We start from the raw sequence: 22,347 nt of genomic DNA on the forward strand, positions 1-22,347 counted from the left end.
CTTTCACTAGCAGGACCAAGTACTAATTTTGCCCCAGATCCCTAAGTGGCCCCCTCAAGGAGTGAACTCACAACCCTGGGTTTAGCAGGCCAATGCTCAAACCACTGAGCTATCCCTCCCCCCGAAGATGGGGTGGAGATGAAAGATAATCTAGTTGTGATCCAACACCTAAATGAATACTTTGCCTTAGTTAAGAAGGGTAATGAAGAGTTGTGGGCAGTGGCAGGGTGGCTAATGGGAACAAGGATATGGAAGGAGAAATTACCACATCTGAGGTAGAAGCCGAATTCAGACCGCGTAATTATCCAGGGCCGTCAATTTAATCTCCCTCAAGAATATTAAAGGAACTGGTATATGAAATTGCAAGCCCCATAGCCTTTTTAATGAATCTGTAAACTCAGAACTTGTACTGTATGACTAGAGAATTGCAAATATAGTACCTATATTCAGGGCCGGTGCAAGGAAGTTTTGAGCCCTAGGCAAAACTTCCACCTTGTGCCACCCCCCCGCGGCAGCTAACCCCCCCCGCCACCCCCCCACACACACACCTGGGGAGCCTGGCGCCCCTCCCCTGCCTGGGGAGTTGTCCCCTCCCGCCCCCCGGGTCCATGGCAGCTAACTGCGCCCGGGGAGTCCCCACTTTGCGGCAGCTAACCCCGCCTGGGGAGCCTGCCCCAGCTCACCTCCGCTCCGCCGCCTCTGCTGAGCACGCCAGCGCCGCTCTAATTCTCCTCCCCTCCCAGGCTTGCGGCGCCGATTGGAGGAGAATTAAAGCGGGGGCTATGCGCTCAGTGGAGGAGGCAGAGTGGAGGTGATCTGGGATGGGGAGTGGTTCCCCTGTGCGCCCCCTGTTACTGCAGGTGGCCATTCCCGCGCCCCCTCCCGCCCCAGCTCACCTCCACTCCACCTCCTCGCCTGAGCGGGCTTTTAGGTGCACTCAACCACTAGGTGGCCGCCTAGTTTGCCTAGTGCTTGCACTGGCCCTGCCTCTATTTTAAAAAAGGGGTGGGGGGGAAAAAGTGATCTGGGAAACAGGCCCATTAGTTTGACCTCATTTTTATGCAAGGTTCTAGAACAAATTTTGAAAGAGTGGTTAATGAGATACAGTAGAACACCAGAGTTACAAACTGACCAGTCAACCACACTTCTCATTTGGAACCAGAAGTGTGCAATCAGGCAGCAGCAGAGACAATAAATAAATAAATTAAATAAAAAGCAAGTATAGTACAATACTGTAGTAAACATAAACTATTAAAAAAATAAAGCTGGATTTTTCTCTTGCACAATAAAGTTTCAAACTGTACTAAGTCAATGTTCAGTTGTAAATTTTTGAAAGAACAACCACAACATTTTGTTCAGGGTTACAAGCATTTCAGAGTTATGAACAACCTCCATTCCCCAGGTGTTCATAACTCTGAGGTTCTACTGTATAGGTAATTGGGATAAAATACAACATGGTAAATCATGCCAAACCAACCCGACCTCTCTTTGAGAAGATAACTGATTTTTCTAGACAAAGGAAATGCAGTAGATGTATCTACCTAGATTTCAATAAAACATTTGATACAGTTCTACATGGGAAATTTAGTTAAAATGGAGAATTGGAGACATGATTAATACAAGAATTGAAAGGTAAGGAACTTATTAAGGGAGACTACAAATGGATTATGCTGAAAGGTAACCTGTCAGGCTGGAGGAAGGTTACTAGTGGAGTTCCTCTAAAGGAGGGGATGATATGATGAGATGGCCTACAATGACACTTGGCCCATCTGCGACTGCTATATCTTCAGGGGCCAGAGATGGGACACTAAAGGGGGAGGGCTTTGAGTTACTATGGAGAATTTTTTTCCCAGCTGGTGAGTCTTGTCCATGTGCTCAGGGTCTAACTGATCACCATGTGTGGGGTCAGGAAGGAATTTTCCCTGAGGTCAGATTGACAGAGACCCTAGGGTTTTTGTTTTTTTTGCGTTCCTCTGCACTGCTGGTTTGAGCTAGAGTAAATAGTGGATTTCTCTGTAACTTGAAGTCTAACTGAAGATTTGAGGGCTTCAGTAACTCAGCCAGAGGTTATGGGCCTATTCCAGGAGTGGGTGGGTGAGGTTCTGTGGCTTGTGCTGTACAAGAAGTCAGACGAGATGATCGTGATGGTTCCTTCTGACTTTAAAGTCTGAGACAGAGATTAAAGCTAGTTTAGCTTTGTCTTCGTGTGCTGCAGTCGCACCTCTGGCTGCAGTGTAGACATACCACTAGTTGAGCAGTTCCCAAACTGTGGGTTGCAAGTGTGTGAAGGATGCCATTTTGCTCTGCACAGCGTGATCTTGGATGTACAGTGCATGCAAGGTCACACTGCATGGCGGACGCCATTTTGCTCTTCAAATGGCATCCTCCACATAGCGTGTCCTTGCACGCACCATCCATATGAGGTCGTGCTGTGCAGAGGATGCCATTTTGCTCTTCCAAATGGCATCCTCAATGCTGTCTGGGAGGAAATAATTAAAATGGGATAGTGCCAGCAAAAAGGTTGAGCACCCCTGCCTTTGTCCCTTATCCTCTATATTTACTTTCCAAATGTGTACTTACGCATGCTTCATTTATCACAGCAAGTAAAATTAAGCATATGCATGTGTGTGCAGGATTGGGGCCATAGTTCTCTGTGCCTCAGTTTCCATTTGTGAAATGGAGGAAATACCAAATGTCTGATTATACAGTCCTTGGGGCAGGGACCATCTCTCACAATGTTTGTGCATTAACTAGTACAATGGGTCCTCTAGATGCAACTGGCATACAAATAATTATTAAAAGACCTTTTAGTTGCTGATTTCTTGTAGACTCCCAAAAGCTTACTGTGGGATTGTACTAGTTCTTTTCTGTGCATTAAATGACCTTCTTGAATAAGCCAAAATATATCAGAACATTATTTCATTCTGTTTGTCACTCTAAAACATGTCTACTTTTAAATCCGTGCCTATAATTATTCCAGCATCTGGACAAAAAAGTTCTGCCTCAATTACCATCTCTTATGCTGGCTTTTAAGTTAATAACAGTCATAGGCGCTGACTTCATGGGTGGTCTGGGGCTGGAGCACCGCATGGGGGAAAAAATGGTGGATGCTCAGTCCCCCAGTGCCTCCTGCCCACTGGCAGGCCCTGCGGATCAGCATGCCCAGCTTTTTCCCTGCGCCTCCCGCCCGCCACAATCAGCTGAGGAGGAGGACACGGAGGAGCGAGAACGCGGTGCGCTGGGAGGTGGGTGTGGAACTGGGCGGGAAGAGGTGGAGTGGGGGTGGGAAGGGGTGGGGTGGGGCCTTGGAGGAAGGAGCAGAGCCAGTGGTCGAGCACCCCCTGGCACTTTGAAAAAAAGTCAACGCCTGTGATAATAGTGGTCCTATGTCCAGCGTTAGTAACAAAATGGTTGTTTATACACTCTCAACTTTCGTGATTAATAGTCAGAAGATAGCATTGCAAAAGACCTGTTGGGTCATGTAGTCCATCCCCCTTCCAGTATAGGATTGTTCTCTAGGGATGTATTTTTCCAGTGTTTTGTGTAGCCTACTTTTCAAATGACTCATGATGGGGCATGTGTTTTCCATACATCAACACCCAATAGTAATTTAATACAATGTGACTTGATATTCATTCAAAACAGATAACAGATGAGTAAACTGCGTGTTGTCTATATTGGTTATGAACCTCTGGTGTAAAGCTACCAGAACTGTATGCAAAAGTAGCTAGGCACAGTGGAAGCAGAGGCCAGGCATAACCTAGTTAGATAGCATTAACTTCAGCCCTCCATCTGCATTTTAATTTACTAATATTGATGGATTTAATATAAAGAAAAATAAGAATAGTACAAGATCCCTGTTACAATGAAGTTTTAAAACACCACAATCGAGAGCTTAATTTTGTCTTCTGGTAAGTGCACTTGTAAGGTACGTGTTCTGTAACTTTGCTAGGAGCAGATGTAGAGAACCTCACTCTCTATTAACACATGAACAAAAAATACTGCCGTTAATGGGGTATTTGCAATTTCTCTATGAACTTGAGAGCAGGGGTAACAACTCCATAGTAAGGTGGCCACTAACTTACCATTGTAAATCCGACTTTTTATCCTTCCCCATCTCTCATTTTTCCCCAAAGAAACCAGTTTCCCTGAAATTTTCTGAACCACATTTCATCCCTAGGTAGAATTTTTTGAGGGTTGACTATCCTCTTTCTCTCCTTCCCCAACCTCCCCTATGTCTCCAGAATGACTTGAATTCCAATTGTATTGTCTCTCTTGCTAGGGCATGTCAAGTGTGTTTTGGGGTTTAACTGTGTGCATGTGTGTGCTATATACTGTATATACATACCTATTTTATATACACCTTTAAAATAACTTTACAGTCCCTCTCTGAGTCTCTAGATAGCACTTTCCTGCTAATCTTAGTGTAAAGAGTAGGCGTTGGAATGCTGGGGGAATGCTGCGGGGAAGGGACCTGGAGGGAAAGACTAAGTGGGGAGATGTATATATTTTTTAAATTGTAACTTATTTTTCCAAATACAAATATAACAAATTGATCATAATACACAAAGTAAATAAACTGGCTTTGGATAAAGGGAGGGGAGGGGAAGTGACATATCTATCTTCAGGGGCTACGTTAATCATAGACCTCTTAAAAAGTCAGCCCAACTTGCTTTGAATGTTTTGGGCATTCCCTTTGTGTGGAATGTCAGTCATTCGTTAGCTGCAAGGTCAGTCATATCACTGAGCCAGGCATCAGTATTGGGTGGGGATCGACTTTTCCATTTTAGCAGGATTAATTTTTTAGCGACCAAAGCTCCATGTTGGAACCACACTGCCTTGTTACCAGGTAATCTTCAGGTATCAGGAATAGATCCAGGATTTACCTCATACCAGCAGTTTTTGATACAGGGGCTCTCTCAAAACATATGAGCTAAGGTGGCACCAAGGGATTTAGATTTCCAACAGCGGACAGCATTTGAGGCCCGTCACCGTTCACCTATGTGGGGAAGAACAAGCATACTATGTCTTATCCAGCCTAGTAGCAGGGTTAGGAAGTTCACAGGACTAGACCAGAAAGCAAAGGGTTATTGGAAAACCAAGTTTGTAGCCCTCATAGTTGCAGAGAAAAGCTTGAAAATGTGAATCCTAGAGATTCTAAAACCAGAAGGCAAATAAATAAATATATAATTTATTTGTTTGGCTTAAAATCTGTGAAATCTTCAGATTCATGAAAGGCAATTATGGCTGGGCTGAGATAAGGTAAAGGTGGAGTTTTTTATCCACACCAAAAACTTAAATGCATCACACTTTCTAGGTATTAAATGTTAAGGTCAAGATTGTGAAAACCAGGAAACTGTAAGACTGCTAAAGCCAAATTTAGGCTTCTAAATAAGTGGCCTGATTTTTCAAAGATGATGGGTTGGTGTATAGGCTCCTCACCTGCAGTCCTCTGCTCTGATTGTCTTAAGGCCCACTGAAGCAGGGCTCTCCTCCCGCAGGTAGGGGTGTGTGTGTGTTTTTTTTTTTGCGGGGGGGGGGGGGGGGCGCCTTAATGGGCTATATAGTGTCTTTCATTTCTAGGTTAGTAGTTTGAATCCAGGCTAAGATTAAAGTAACAGAAAGCTACCATCTTTTGACCTCTGGTCATTGTTCTATATGTAGGGCCCTACAGAAATTCATGGTCCATTTTGGTCAATTTCATGGTCATAGGATTTTAAATTTCATGATTTCAGCTATTTAAATCTAAAATCTCATGGTGTTGTAATTGTAGCGAGTCCTGACGCAACCTCCTTGCAACTCCTTTTTGGATCAGGACCCCCAATTTGAAAAGCGCTAATCCCCCCAATGAAATCTGTATAGCAGAGGGTAAAAGCACACAAAAGACCAGATTTCACGGCCGGAGACCAGATTTCAGTCCGTGACATGTTTTTCATGGCCGTGAATTTTGTAGGGCTCTGTTTATGTGGAATGACTTTCTAGTGGACAAGTATACACACTGCAGAACTACAGTATAGATCCTTGCTGGTAGACTGAGCCTGGAAAGTGGACTGCTCCCGGTGGTAGAGTTGATTGCCATTGATCAGGGTTGAGTCATTGGTGGGGGAGTATTAGTGGAGAAGCTGAGGGCGAGAGTATACCTGCTTTGTGACTATAGGACTTCAGTCTCCCTTTGTGGCTGTTAATCAGTCACCTTTCAAGCCGTGAGCTGACTAAACTACAGTATATATCAAATATGAAGACTTTTCCTTTTCAGCACACCTGATACCTTGGAATAGAATGATAAAAGTTAAGAAATTAGGCATGAGAGGTATGCACAAGTTACCACCTTCAATGAAATTCCATAAACAGGTATTGGTGATTTCAGTCTGGGATGTCTCAACCTAGGAATGTGTTCATTAGATTTTAGTGAAATAGCCATTTCAGTTTTAAAATAAAAAGAAGCAAAAGTTGAAATATTGTGATTTTTATTTTTATACAAAACACTTTCCATTCTAAAATTTGAAAATATTGTCACATTCAGAACAAAATGGGGTTTTTTGTTAAAAAATGGTTCTTCCCTTCCGTGAAAAATAGTACTTACAAACCAAGACCCTTTTTGAAAAACTAATAAAATTTTTAGTGTTCTAGGTTTCTGTACTTAGTTTTAATTGTGTTGTACAGCTACTTTGAAAATACAGTTTAAGTGATGTCAATGTGTTGTCTGGCTTTAGAGGGAGTTTTTGTGGCAGTATGACGTTTTCTCTGTCCTTTTATTTTCAGATTTCTTAATATATTTGCAGCCTGATGCAATATTTTCTGAATTGGTCAGGGCCTTGATCTTTTGTTTATTAAAGATAACTTCAGGCAGAAGTTGAATAGATGCATAAAATACATGGTTAGCTTTCTTCATATTAGTAGAGAGGGTGAATGAAATGGCATCAGCTGCCGCTACTCTCTTTGGGAACCCATTTCAGGGACTGCTGCACCAGATGTTTCTGCCACTGTGTTGCAGAGCCATAGAATCAGGTTGTCCCAGTTTTTAAAGTAGCATGCTCTGGAATGATCCTCTTCCTCGTGTGATAGGAAAAATCTGCATCTTTTAATTGTAATTCATTAAATGTTAGTTTTAAAAGGTTTGTCAAAATATTAAGTTATTAAATATTAGCCATTCTGTACAATAAGGCTCTGTATGATGGCTAATGCTCTTGTTTGCCGCCCCCCCCCACCATATTGCTGATCCTAATATTCATAGCAATTGCCTTTGCAGAACCTTTCTTTGCCCTCCTATTCTTAGTGAATTACTGAAGAGAAATCTCTTTGGAATAATTTGGGGTGAGTGTCCTGTGTTTCCTTCTCCCTTTCTTCCTGCTCCTCTTCCTCCCAAGCCCATGAAATGGTTGAGTGAACTATTACATGTCCAGGCCTTAGAAATGGAATTTTCATGGTGCTGCTTTTAGGCTCTCCATTCCTTTCTCTGGTTGGTTCCAGGATTTGAAAATTTAACTTTGCAGAAATAAGCTTTCATGGGTTAGGGCCATCATCTTATACAAAATCAAGTTCTCATTAGTGGTGACCCTCCAGATTTATAGCCTTTATACTTAAGATAATTTTTCAGACATGAACATATGTAAACCTATGCAGTGCTGTGCTTCTAAAGATACAATTCCAGTTCTAGTGTACATAGAAATTCCAGCTTGAGGAGACATAGCCACACTAGCTCTAGGCAAGTCTACACTACAGTACTACATTGGCGCAGCTGCACCAATGCACCACATCAGGTGAAGACAAGTTATACCAACGGAAGAGCATCTCCCACCGACATAGCGCCAACGTGGATAGTGCTTAAGTTGCTGTAACTTGTGTCGCTTGCGGGGTGTGTGTGTGTGTCTCTTTTGCACCCCTGAGTGATGTAAGTTACATCAACTTAAGTGGTATTGTAGACCAACTCTGAGTGAGCTAGCGCACTAAGATACCAATGAGCTCTGGTGATGGGAGGAGCTAGCTGCCCTCACTATGATTCACTTTGACCAGTGGTTCTCAACCAGGGGTATATGTACTCTTGGGGGTACGCAGAGGTCTTCAGGTGGTATGTCAATTAATCTAGATACAGTATTTGCATAGTTTTAGAACAGGCTACAGAAATAGAATCAACGTGGAGAAAATTGTAATTGTTGCTGTTGCTTCTGCCTCCCAGAATGACGCGCCTCACAAGTGAAAAACAGGCTCAACAATCACACTTAAATTCAAGTACAATATTTATATTCCAATTAATTTATTTTATAACTATATGGTAAAAAGGAGAAAGTAAGCGATTTTTCAGTAATAGAGCTGTGACATGTTTGTATTTTTGTTTGATTTTTGTAAGCAAGTAGTTTTTAAGTGAAATGAAATGGGGTATGCAAGACAAATCAGATTCCTGAAAGGGGTACTGTAATCTGGAAAGGTTGAGAACCACTGATTTACACCATAAGCATGTACTCAGGTTGACTAGCCCTTCCTGCCACTCGTGCTGGTACAGATACACCCAGGCTAGCTCTCATCATGTGTATCTCCTTGAGCAGGAATTTATTTCCCATTGTAGTGTAAACATATTCTTAATCTGCAGACAACTCCAGTGCTGCTGCTCATAGCTTTTCCAAGCTGCAGCATTCTGAAAACTGACCAGTACTGTAAGTTTTCATTGCTGCTCCTCATAACGCTCTAGGTGAGGTTTTGGGGCAATAGAGGAACAGACAGGAATCGGGCTAATTTCATGGCTCTCAAGCAACAGCATTATGAGCAGCATCAGGCACTGGAGCTATCCACTGTGAAGATGATTTCATGACTGGGGACGATATATAGAAGACAGTTGTTCTGCTGTGACATGGTTAAGGGAGGGACAGAATACTGGAGATCCCATCCCAGAGCCGCCTCATTACTATGAGGTTGAAAGAGGGAATGTCCTTTTTTCCAGCAGCCAGAATAGCAATAGGTGGAATGAGTACTGTTCAAATTTACTAGAAACCTGTTAGCCAGAACCTGATACAAAAGACAGGAGCAAAGTCCAGGAACAGTGCTTAAGATTTTAGCACCCTTTCTTTTCTTCTCAGCTAAGAAGAAGGGATGTGTCAATAGCCTTTTTCAAACTGCACTTTGGTGAGGAGGATAATTCTTAAAGTTGGGTTTCTGGTAAATTTCTTGCAAGTGTATTGGTGTGAAGAATGTGTATAAAGAGCGGGAATGGGGTTAAGAATAGGGGTTGGAGGAAAAGATTTCTAGGGATAAACTAGAAAAGAAGTACAGTATGGGGGAAGGTAGGCCAAGGAGAAAGAAAATATGAGGAAGTTGGTAGACAATAAAACATACATCAAGAACTAGAGGATATAAAGGGGGAAAGAAGAAAAGACTGAAAATAATTGAGGTTTGGTCTACACTACAAAGTGAGGTCAATGTAAGTTGTGTTGCGTCAACTTATTTGTGCTTGTGTCTGCACTCAAATGTCTTCTAGTGCCGTAAAAGTCCCATTATGGTGACACAGTAATGCCACTTCCCTAAACAGCGTTGAGCCATGTGGTTGACGCAGTGCAAATGTAGACACTGTGACCTATGTTGACCTTAACAGTCCTCCAGCAGCTGTCCCACAATGCCCAACAGCGACTGCTCTTGTCATAGTTATGAACTCCAATACCCAAGAGTCACAGAGCCCAGAAGTCAGCCATCCTGCCCAATGCCCCTGCATATTTTTGAAATGCCTTTTTCTGATTGCCCAGTTTGGTGGGCACACCCAACAGCTCTCCCTTGTGTGGAACTGCCCAACTGACCATGCCAGCTAGACACGTACCTGGAGTAGACTGGAGATATTGGATCTCTTGGGCCTGTGAGGAGAAGAGGCTGTTCAGGTGCAGCTACGGTTTAGTCATAGAAATAGGGATATCTACGAAAAGATTGCACAGAGGATGCAGGTGAGGAGTGGAACAGGAATTTGCAGCAGTGCTGTGTGAAAGCAAAGGAACTGCAGGAGAAATATAGCAAGGTCAGGGAGGACAACAGTTGATCTGGTGTCAAGACCACTCTTACAATTAGCTGCATGGCATACTTGGCAGAGACCCTACCAGCACCTCACTGTGGATGCCTCAGTGGAATCCAGGACAGACCTCTGCTGTCAACAGTGAGGAGGAGGAACACCTGTGGGGATGGCTAGCTATGCCACAAGCCAGAATCTGTTCAAGAGTCCATCACTGTCTAGCCAGTCCCACCAACTGAGCATGGATGAGCCTGATGAAAGGAAAGGAATCTCAGGTAAGTGTGTGCATGTATTCTTCCTTAAAAGGAGTAAATGTGAAGACTGCACATAACTCAACATCCGGTTAGCAGGAAACAGATGTCTACATTGTTTTACTCCCACGAGAAGGGGTAGAGGTACATCAGAGGTAGTTATCTACTTTTCATTCCTCTGTGGGGTTAGGTGAGGGGAGGGCACGTGGAGCAGTTTATGTACATAGGGATGTCCTTTGTGTCCTCCGGAGAGATCTTGATGAAACTTCCATGGAGGTACTCTGCAATTCTCTTCTGAAGGTTTCTAGGGATGGCTAGTCTTATTTTTTTCCTCTGCAGTAGGACACTTTGCCATCCATTCTGTGATAACTTTGGCAGTCACCATTGCAGGAAACAGGCTGGTGGCATATGGGATTGGTGGCTTTAGGAAGCTAGCAGCAGCTGTGCTTTTTTGTGCCTTTGTGACCCTTGAGCGAGACACCAGCTAAAATCACAACTGCCTATGGAAAAACGTCAGCACTCGATGCCACTGCTTTGTACTTGTAACTATGGAAACAGGGCCAAATTTTTATTGTTTTACATGACCGAACAATTCCCTTCTCATTTTGTCACCTGGCTCCCTGGTGAGCCATACTCACCATGGCTGCAGTTGGAGAACTGTGCTGTACAGAGGCCCTCCAAAGCTGAAGTGTCAGTAAGCATGTCTTATTTAAACTCCTATGGGAATAAGAGAAGAGTTCTGAAACTGATCTTTCGGTTTCCTTTGTGACTGTAAATGCAATGATACATTTGTCTATTTTATCTGTAGCTTCTGCCATTGCAGCTTTGAGAGGTCCCCAGTCTGGAACATCTGACCCTGATGAGGAGAGAGACACTAACTAGAGAGGACATAGTCAAGATCCTGCAAGCCAGGGATGCATCAGACTGTGAAGAGAGAGCCGGGTGTGTGTGTGTGTGTGTGTGTGAATACAGGAGGCAGCCTGGAAAAAAGTCCCAGCAGGAAAAGGAGAGGGACATACACCAGGACATAATGGGGCTTCTGAGGCAGCAAACACAAGTGCTGCAGATCCGTGTTGACCAAGCATGTGACTACTGGACCTCTTGCCTTTCTTTGCAGTCAATGGAGAACTCCATTGCAGCATCTCTACACCCTCCAACATTCCACGAAGCCTGTTGGGCTGCATCCCTACCACTCCTCACTGGGGGACAGTAAGGAAACCTTCAGCATCACATATACTGACCTGAGAGACACGACTGGTGTATGTTTGGCAGAAATGGACATGAATGTTTTCTTCTATTCTAATTTTAAAATCCTGTTCTGTTCATTTATTGTTTGCACTGTCTGGTTTTTAATTACACACTTTTTTTGCACTATTTTTGGTATATGACTTTTATTTTTTGGAAATAGTCATCTTTCTGACTTAACACATGCTACCAAATCCCTAGCGCTACTCAAAGCACATATTACTTGTAGTGGAACAGGACAACAGAACTCATTGATTCAGTTAGAAACAATGTTAGAATTATAAATGTACAATAAGCACTGCATAATTGACAGATTCATTAAGTCAGTGTGATTTTCATAAATGTACACAAAATGTTACACAATTCCTAGCAGCCCCCAAAACTTCAGGGCTGTATTCATCACCATCCAGCACAGCACCTTACTGTAGTTGACTGTTAAAGTGCTCTTTCAAGGCCTCTCCCAGCTGCATAGCTCTGTGTTGAGCTATTCTGATAGCCCTTATTTCTGGCTGTTCAGATAGCTGCTCCACCTCCGCTGTCCCACCCTGCAGTAACACTTCCCCCTTTGCCACGGAGTTATGATGCAGAACACAGAAGGGAGCTATAACCAATGGGATATTTTTCTCACTGAGATCCAGTCATGTGACTAAACACCGCCAGCACCCCTTCTATCTGTTGAAAGCACATTTAGCTGTCATTCTGCACTTGCTGAGCTGGTAGTTGACTCTTCCTTGAAGCTGTCAAGGTGGCCAGGGTATGGCTTCACTTTTTTTTTTTTTTTTTAGCATGTGCATAGTCGTCTAGCCAAGCGATGACATCTTCAGTGGTGTGATGCAATTCTTCTAGACCACTGCTGAACCTAGTCAGCAGACATTCATTGACAGTGTGCGTCATCGTCTGTGTTGTGCCGCAGCTGCACAGAGGGCTGTCATGAAGGCCCCAGCAATACTGGTTGGCTGCACAGAGACCTTGCCTGGTCTGGAACCTGTTCAACAGGGACCATTGGCAACAGAGCAGGTCAAAACCAGGTGGCAAATTGTGGGGTCGGTGACAAGGGATTGGTTGGGGATTATAACAGATCTATTCCTCTCGCCAGAGTGTTTCCGCCTTAACATCCTGGCTTGGCGGTGTGACGTTGTAGTCTATATGGTTTTATAAAAAATGCTAATAAGTGAATATAATGTAACTGGAATATGCTTCATGCAAAAGGTCTCTTATAAGGTATCATTACAAATCTTATAATCTGAGTGTGATCATCCTATTGGTAAAAATGTACCACTCTTGTATCTGAAACTAGAAATATGAAATATAACTCTGAGGGCCTATTGTAATTATGCAAAGTGTGGGCCATTAGTGGTGGTTTGGAATCTTGATGACTCCCATTAACTGGACAGTTGTCTGCAGATGGGTGTGTTTTACCTGTAAGACTTCCTGTATGTGTGTGCGCTGGCAAGTGGGCAATGAAGTCTTGCAGTGACATGTGATCATGTCTCCTGAACTGGAATTCATCTTTAACCTGGTGTCTTTCCATTGCGGGGGTGGGAACCCAGAGAGGGACAAAGGGTTCCCGCCTTATGCAAAAGATATATAAAGGGGTGGAACAGAACAAAGGAGGGAGGAGCCATCATGAAGAATCCCCTAGCTACCACCTGAGCTGGAACAAGAGGTGTACCAGGGGAGAGAATTGTGCCCAGGCCTGGAAGGTGTCCAGCCTTGCCAGATTTGCGCATTTTACTTTATTTTGCTTGGTGACTTACTTTGTTCTGTCTGTTACTACTTGGAACCACTTAAATCCTACTTTCTGTATTTAATAAAATCACTTTTTACTTATTAATTAACTCAGAGAATGTATTAATACCTGGGGGAGCAAACAGCCATGCATATCTCTCCCTCAGTGTTATAGAGGGTGAACAATTTGAGTTTGTCCTATATAAGCTTTATACAGGGTAAAACGGATTTATTTGGGTTTAGACCCCATTGGGATTTGGGCATCTGAGTGTTAAAGACAAGCACACTTCTGTGAGCTGTTTTCAGGTAAACCTGCAGCTTTGGGGCAAGTAATTCAGACCCTGGGTCTTTGTTGGAGCAGACGGGAGTGTCTGGCTCAGCAAGACAGGGTGCTGGAGTCCTGAGCTGGCGAGGAAATCAAGTGTAGAAGTAGTCTGGGCACATCAGGTGGCAGCTCCCCTGGGGGGGGGGGTTCTGTGATCCAACCCATCACAGGCGTATGAGACCATGATAGGCGACGTGATGGCAAACATGCAGCTGGTGGTTTAAAAAGGTCATTGTGAGCGGCAGGATAGAGTTGGCATGTACTTTCTCCAGTAACCTGCCAGTGGCAAACTCTCATCTGATAGGAGGCGGAGCAATATTGCTCAGAACTGGAAGCCATGGGAATGGAGTCGGATTCAGGGTGCCAGAGATGATAGGTGTGGTGGCATGTAACTGCATATCCACCTGTTTGGTGTGTGACAATCAACTCCAAACTGCTGGGCAGTACTCCGCCACTGAATGCAAGGTGGCAAGAGCTGACATCCGTAAAGCTGGAGCATGAGCACCCCACGACAAACCTGCCAGTTTGCTAAGAAGATTGTTGCGCGTCTTAACTTTAGCTGCTGTCTTCTTCAGGTGGACATAGTAGTTCTGTGTGCGGTCTAAGGTCACACCATTCTACTTCATGCTTCACCTTCTGGCCATTCAGATATGGCTTAATGTGCCCGACAGGTAAGATGGGTCCCGCAGGCTCGCTATTGACATTTCAGCATTGCAAGTGGTAATTTTGCTAGTTGGAGAGAGAAAATGCAGCTTCCTGTACAGTCCTGTGTTTTTAAAAATGCGAGTCTCTCACTCTTCCTGACCAGCCGACGATGTCGGTGAAGCATCCCCTGTGATCCACCAATCCTTGCATAACCATAGAAAAGTAGGTCCTTTCTGTTGATGTATTCTGCATAGTAATATGGGTGCCATCAACTGTCTCACCACACTTTGGGATCTCCATAGCTGCAAATCAATTCAGTGTCCTGCACATTGCCTAGAGTCACCATCCTGCATAGCAGGATACAATTAATGTCCCTGTACGCTTCTATGACAGCAGCCCTCACTGTTGATATTTCAACTCCAAAATAATTTCCCACTGACCGGTAGCAATCTCTTGCTGCAGCCTTCTACAATGTGATCACCACTTGCTTCTCAGTTGTCAATGTAGCTGTCATTCTGATGTGTCTGCTCTGGAGGGCTGGCATGAGCTCAGCACACAGATACAGGAATTGTGACCTTTTTGCATCTGAAAGTTCTGCAGCCACTGCTCATCCCAAACCTGCATTATGATGCAATCTCGCCAGTCTATTCGTTTCTTGGCCCCAGAATCAGTGCTGTACCACCTACAGCTTCTTTGTGCAAGCTGCCAACAACCTTGAATTGCTTTTTTCTGTGTCCCTTAACAATCTGTCCTTAAAAAAATTGTCATGTGCCCCCATTGTTGCAGTACTTCCTGCTCTCTGCAAATATTGAATGATTGTTTGCAGTGTTCATGACAATAGCACAGAGCTGTGCGGGCTCCATGCTTCTGTAAGAAATGGCAGACAGTGATAAGACAAGTGCCATGTGGATTTGTGGGATTTTAAAAACAGGCATGAAAATTGTTATATGGATGGTATTATGTGATGGAGAAAGTTGCATAATGGGAACTTGACTCCTTGCTCCAGCTTTCCCGCACAACTTGTATGTGCCCCACAACCAGGGCCGGCTCCAGGGTTTTGGTCGCCCCAAGCAGCCAAACGAACAAACAAAGCCACGATCGCGATCTGCTGCGGCAATTCGGCGGGAGGTCCTCCGCTCCGAGCGGGAGTGAGGGACCGTCCGCCGAATTGCCGCCGAATAGCTGGACCTGCCGCCCCTCTCCAGAGCGGCCTCCCCAGGTACCTACTTGCCAGGCTGGTGCCTGGAGCCGGCCCTGCCCACAACAGATTGCCTTTTGGGGAATTTTCACATTGCGCTGGAGGGTTGGATGTGGTCCTCTAGGATATCTACCCATAGTTAAGGCTACAATTTTGGCACAGGTTGTTTTTTTTGTTTTTGTTTTTGTTTTTAAAGTCATGAACAGGACATGGGCATAAACAATAAATCATGAATTTGCTGAAGCCCAAGCCCTGCTGCCTGGAGCTGAATTACTGGAATTTTCAAAAGTCAGAGATCTTGTAAAATCACAGAATCTGTGACCACCCCCATGACAGATTAGTAGCCTTACTCATAGTACACCGCACCTTGTGTCGACACCAGCACTCCTGGTGAGTATGTGCAGCACCGAAGTGAGCACCAAGTACTTGCATATGCATGGGTAATATACTAACCGTGGCGGCTTGTTGACCAAAGTTTATAGTGTAGATGTAGCCTCAGTAAAATATACGCCATGATCTCTTATAGGAAAAAGAGGAAAGAAATCCAAAAGGAAAAAAGTATAATAAAAACGAGCTGCAGAAAGTTCAGTAAAAAGATATTTTCAAAAATTGACAATAAGTTGCATTCTGCTAGCCAGCAAGCAATAACTGTTTTAGTCCCTTGGAATTGTAAAGGTATAAATGCCTCTTGGATTTTCTCATGAGGGATCTAAAGTGCACTGGGTTGGGATTATGTAGAACAACATGGGATTCCTGTGTAAAGGGTACTACACAGACTGTGGCCATTCTCCGCTGCCAGTTGCCTCTACTGGGTAAAGAATAATCTTGCTGAAGAACAGGTTCCGCTCGCCTTTGGTATGTAGCACAATACTAATATCTGACTACAAGAAATTCATCTGCTGCCTTTTTGTTCAGACTCCTTGGTATACAAAGTTTACTATGGGACTAGGTTCTACCTTATTGTCCTCTTGACACAAAGTAAAAGAAGAATCTGCTATTTTCATGTAATCTTCTTGTAAAAAAAATGTTGAAAATTTCAAAGTTAGCTCTTTAGAGATGTGTTGCAGAGATAGAACCCACTCTTTAAAAATAGTATTGTCTTGTTTTGTATTGTCTGAGCTTTTAACTTCAAGTTATAAAATGGTGTTATTGCATAATTCTATTAGAGATCCTCTGAAGCGTGTTGTATTTGGAAAAAATATATAAGCTGTAAGTCACTTTATTTACCTGTTAGTACTTTGTGTCGTTTCTTAATTTTTACAGATTTTCATAATCTCAAAACATTGAGAACAAAGAATGTGGCCTGCTTTCTTCAAATTATCTTTTTAGTGAAATGGTGCTCATATGAAGGCAGATCCATACTGTAATGTGCGGGTGGGGAGGGCTGCGGGGGGGGTGGGGAGAGAGAGAGAGATGTTCTGGCGTCTTAGTACTGTAATTGTAATTGGGTTAGTATGGGAATCATACAGGTTCAGACCTATCAAGATACAGAGGAATTGGCGTGTATTGCTCAGTTTAACCTCTGCCAGTGTATGTAAATGTCAGTCTCCTAGATGGGGAAAGTTTTTGGTTGGCTGAAACTGAACTTGCATTTGAGTTATGTTAGTTCATTCACTTACGGTCTTTCTTCTGCTCTCTTACAGTCACTCTGTCCCACATCACACAGCTGGTTCTCAGTCACAACAAGCTCACAAGTAAGTGCATTTCTTGGTGGCTAACACTATTTTTTTAGTTGATAGAAGCCTCATTGCTACCACTTGAACAACATTCAAAAGTTGCCATGGGTGTTCCATTTTATTATTTATTTAGCCTCAATTAGGCCATGCTGCTTAGAGATGGTGGCAAGGCCCTTGTCCTAAATAGATCGTCTAAATAGTTGCATTACAGGAAATGGATGGAGAATGTAATTTAGCAGTGATGTTCAGCAGGTCTCCTTAGTTTTATGTATTTTTGTTTTTCATTCTCCATTTGTGAGGATAAAATCCTTAACTGTGATCTTATTTCCAATCCATTCATTTAAAATTTCTTCTTCTGCCTTGTCTGTAAGTTTCCTACATCTCCAGAAGTCTTTTTTAAAGTATATTTGCTTTGTTTGATTAAATGTGAAATATTACAATGACCATGCATGTGCAGTGTTAAGTGTATGTTTGTTAACTTCTGTTGATTTTGTGTGGGTTTTAAAACAAGGAATGAACTAAGAGTCTAACTTGGTCAATGTATAAAGACCTGCAGTGTTGCAAACTTTTGAGGGAAGGGACCGCATCTCTGTGTCTGTACAGCACCTAGCACAATCAGGGCCTCGATCCTTTGGATGTTTCAGTCAAATAAGTAGTAAATCAGTACTGCGGTAGGGTTCAAATGACAGAAAAATCATGACAGCCTTCTTAAACATGCATTTTCCTATCATGGGGGGGAATGCCAGGCTATTTCAGGGGTCATAGTAGGTAGAGGAGAGCGGTGTATGTAGAAGGAAAGCGGCAGGACCCCAGACTCACCCCGCACTCACACCCCACAAATGTTCTGCCTTATCTACAATTAAAATTAGGTGGCTGCTTGGAAGTCACTCTACTGCCATACTGTTGTGACTCCGATGTGACTTGCTCTGGGAGCAGCTCTCGTGTACAGGAGTGCAGGTTCAGATGGCATCTTGCCAGTCCAATCTAGTTTTCTTTACTCCTTTGGTACTCAGCTGGGCCTTTGAAGGCACTATTGTGCATCCCTCCCGCTCCCAGGTATGTGCCATCCATGGAGTGTGGGGATGGGAAATTCAAAGCTGCTGTGTGGTGGAGGAAGGTGGAGTCCACGCAAATAGGATGGATGAGGAAACACAATTGTCAGGGAAGGAGGACAAGAGAAAAACTGGATGGGAGGGGGGAAAAGGGGAGATGGTTACTGTGTTCACACTTGGATGGGGGTGTAGTGCTGTGTTAGTCTATTGCAAGGGGGTGCTCTAGCATAGTGGTTCTCAACCAGGGGTACACCGAAATCTTCTAGGGGGTACATCAACTCATCTAGATATTTGCCTAGTTTTACAGTAGGCTACATAAAAAGCATTAGCAGAGTCAGTACAAACTAAAATTTTGTACAGACAAAATGAGAAAGTAAGCAATTTTTCAGTAATAGTGCGCTGTGACACTTGTATTTTTGTCTGATTTTGTAAGCAAGTAGTTTTAAGTGAGTTGAAACTTGGGGTACAGAAGACAAATTAGACTCCTGAAAGGGGTACAGTAGTCTGGAAAGGTTGAGAGCCACTGCTCTAGCAAAAAGAGGCTGGAAATCACTGTCACAAACCCTTTAAATTGTCTAGCTCATTGAATTTCAGGGAAGTCTAAATTCTTCAAAATCTCTTAAGAGTTATGTTTTTAATACCTAGGACTTGCCTAAAGGAAATTTTTTTTCAGACAAAAAGGGGATTATGAGTTAAGGGCTGTGAGGATGACGTAATCAGTTGTGTGTTATCATAGCATGTAAAGGATTAAATATATTTTGAATGAGAGTAGGGTTGCATTGTATTTTTAAGATGTGGCATTAAGTGGTGTAAAGGAATAGCTGTGGACATGGGTGCCAATAGGCAAGTGTATAGTTGCTCTAAATTTTTAGTGGGCCATTTTCCTCATAGCTAGTACATTAGGAGAATCACAGAAACTTGAGTCTTGGTCGTATCTTGTCCTCCATATCTTCCTGCTTCTTTTGTCTCTCTCTTCTTATCTTTCCCACCTGGATCCCAAGGAGATCTCCTTATTCTTATATAACCTTGACCAGAGATTTCATGCCCACTGACGTGAAGACAACAAAGGACCTTTCCTCAGATCCCTGTTTCAAGAAAGGCACCATGCCTCACGGTGGAATTTTCCCCTTATGCCATAGATAGCTGATGAGTAAGGCTGCAAGTTTGTCACGGGGTCATGGAAGTCACGGATTTCATGACTTTCCGTGATTTCTGCAGCAGCCGGTGCACCTGGCTCAGGGGCAGCTCAGGCAGTCCTTGTGCCAGGTACACCAGCCACTGCTGGGGCAGTCTCAGGCCCCCGCGGCCCCCCCCCCCCATCCAGCAGCAGAGTTTGCGTGTCAGAGGGGGCACTGGATGGGGGCCTCCCCTGAAGTGGCAACATCCCCCTCGCTCAGCTGCTAGGCAGAGGCGTTGCTAGGCAGGTCTGCGGGCTGCCTCCGCCCAGAGCGCTGGCTTCGCAGCTCCCATTGACCAAAAGATACCAATAAAATGGGGTAAAAGGAGTAGATTATCGTCATCTACCAACTCTGACTTTTAAATCAAAGGGTTGTATGAATATTAAGGGATGAGTGTCCATTCTTCCATTTAAGAGATGCTGTTGACCTGTCAGACCCTAAAATGCTTCTTATAGGAAGGTAAAGGCCAATAATTTTCCCCAGTGGGGTATAACTAATATTCTCCAACGTTGGAAGTTACCACGCTTTTTTAAAAGAAAAATAAATGTTGAGTTGAAATAGTGTCTCTCCCTTTAAAAAAGGCCAAATTTCAAATTCATATTTTTGTATCTGACACTCTTGACCTAATCCTTTAAGCGATATAATTAATTGTCTTAGTAGATTGTTCTTAAAATGACTTGGGAAAACAGTGGCAATGACACTTGATATGTTCCACTAAGGTCATATTAGCATCTTTTACTAGTTTTCCGTCATATAAATGAATGTGCTTGCTTCTGTTTTTCTACTGTCTGTAGTAAATATGTCCATTTGATAGAGTAAATACGTATAAAAGGTAAAGTGGATGTGCATATCCTTCTGCAACCAGTATCTTATTTTGCCAGTCAACACTACTAAAATTAAGCAAAGCTTCATTAAGGTCTGATAACACCATTAAATCCCATTATGCGGATTACACTGTTCTGAATATTTTTACTCCCAGCATGTTTCCCTTTTGCACTGTTAACTTCTTAGCGTGCCATTCACATTGCTATTAAATTTGCATTTATCTTCCTGTAAATCATTCTTTATCAGAGGTACGCAAATCTGCATCCCATTGATTGAATAGCGTTGGTTGCTTGGTTAAATCATTTAGGGCTTGTCTGCACGGCCAGTTAATGTGTAATAAGCCAGGGTGTGAATGCACAGCGCACTAGCATGCTGTGCACTAACTGGCTGGACCCTGCTACTGCACGCTAAAAGTTCAAATAACCAGTAGAGGTCTGTGCAGCCATTGAGTGCATAGCAGGCTAGTGTGCTGTTCATTCGCACCCCGGCTTGCCACGCACTAACTGGCTGTGTAGACGTTCTTCAGTAAGTGTACACAGATTTGGAACAATTGCCATTCCAGTTTCATCTTGCCCTGCCACAAACTTAGTAGAAGGGGAGAAAAAGGAGGTATCTGGCCCTCCTCTGACTATATATCTGTTGGGCCAAATGCCTTTCAGGTGTAACTCATGTCTTCATTGGTGTTACACTAGCGATTCATTTAGCTAACTTTGTTATAATATCTGAAAACACTGATATAAAACGGACCTTGTTTTTACTGTATTGTCCTTTTTCTTTCTAGCCATAAATCTTGTCCCTTACTGTACAATATTCACTTTAATTAGGTGTCTAGTCCACTAACCCTGTACAATTTGACTTCTCCAGACTTCTGCTTGAAACTGTTCTAAAGCTGTCTGTAAATGTTCACTAATAAGTGATACTCAGAAGCAGGTTTAAAACATGGGCATGACTCTAGATATAGTTTCAAGGGAAATAACCTGAGCTACTTAGTTAATGTTTCTTCTATCTACTAACCCTGTAAATTAGGAGAGTCAAAACTTTAGTAACTCTGTAAAGATCGCAAGTGTCGTCGTCATAGTATCTCTAAAACGTACTTGGAAGAGACCACTGCTAGCAGCAGTTCAGTCAGTGCTCTCCCACCTAAATTGATCGTGCAGTGCAGATGTACCACATGTGTGCTCCATGCTTGTGATGCATTCTGCTCCATTAAGTGCCCAGCAGCCTAGAACAACATGAAGCTTCTGCAGGGCAGTGGAGTTCTGTTCCAAAGGAAAGCTTGAATATTTGCCTCTAGGAGTTTCTGATCAAAGCAGGATTATAGTTGAAGAGATTGGAAATTAACCTAAATTCACACCTCCATAGCAGCTCTGAGATGGCACGGTTGTGACTTGGGGAAGAATGAATGAAATTTGGGATATCCAGGAGGTAAATTGGGTGAAGAGAGGAAATATTGTGAGCTGCTGTGGGCTGGTAGGACTTCTAAATGGTAGGCTTCAGCAGGAAATGGGAAAAGAAGGGGGCATAATCAAAGAGGTGATTTACAGGGAGGACGGGGGTTAGGTAGCTCTAATAAATTTATTTCATTTGGGTTACTAGTTTCCTTGTTTCTGAGGGAAGAGCTTCAAAAGACGGGCCTAAAACAGCTGCATCATGGTAGACTGGAGAAAGGGGTATCTTTTCTGGGCCTCAACTATAGTCAGTGGATCAGATACAAAGATGTATTTTGGACCCTTTATGCCATTTGGACATCATAAAGAGGCTGCTAATCTAGGTGGAACTAGCACCTGGGGAATACTTCTGGCATAAAGGTGTTCCTTGAGTAGCACATAGTTGGCAGAAAGGGGCTATAAAAGGAGATGGCACAGAGCCAGTGTTGGTTGTATGTCAGAAAGGTGAGGGCATGGTTAGTGCCCAGTGTTCTGTTTTACAGTGGAGAATAAGCAGGTTATGGGGACTATTGTCACCAAGTGTAAGGGAGTGCAGCCCTGGAGCTCCAGCCTTTGAAGGCAGAGGGTCAATCAGAATCTGGTAATTGATAAATAAAGGAGAACTGTGGACTATACCAGTGGTTTTCAAACTGCGGGTTGCAACCCAGTTCGCGGATTGCGGAATATAAGGCACTGGGTCGCGGCGACTCCGGTCAGCACCGCCGACCGGGCCATTAAAAGTCCCGTCGGCGGTGTTGCCCGGTTAAGGCAGGATAGTCCCTACCTGTTCTGACACCGCGCTGCGCCCCAGA

General features: G+C 43.5%; 1 protein-coding gene across 2 annotated transcripts in view; it reads left to right on the forward strand.

The window, feature by feature from the left end:
* RSU1 (Ras suppressor protein 1) overlaps positions 1-22,347 on the forward strand; it is a 187,738-nt gene that overhangs the window by 11,839 nt on the left and 153,552 nt on the right. The window contains exon 3 of one of the 2 annotated variants that reach the window (XM_034760354.1): positions 17,021-17,071. The exons of the other annotated variant lie outside the window; for it this stretch is intronic. Coding sequence (XP_034616245.1) covers positions 17,021-17,071 — 51 coding nt within the window. The remainder of the gene's footprint in view (positions 1-17,020; positions 17,072-22,347) is intronic. 2 annotated transcript variants of the gene reach the window in all.

This window comes from Trachemys scripta, chromosome 2 (assembly GCF_013100865.1).
Source record: "Trachemys scripta elegans isolate TJP31775 chromosome 2, CAS_Tse_1.0, whole genome shotgun sequence".
NCBI lineage: Eukaryota > Metazoa > Chordata > Testudines > Emydidae > Trachemys > Trachemys scripta.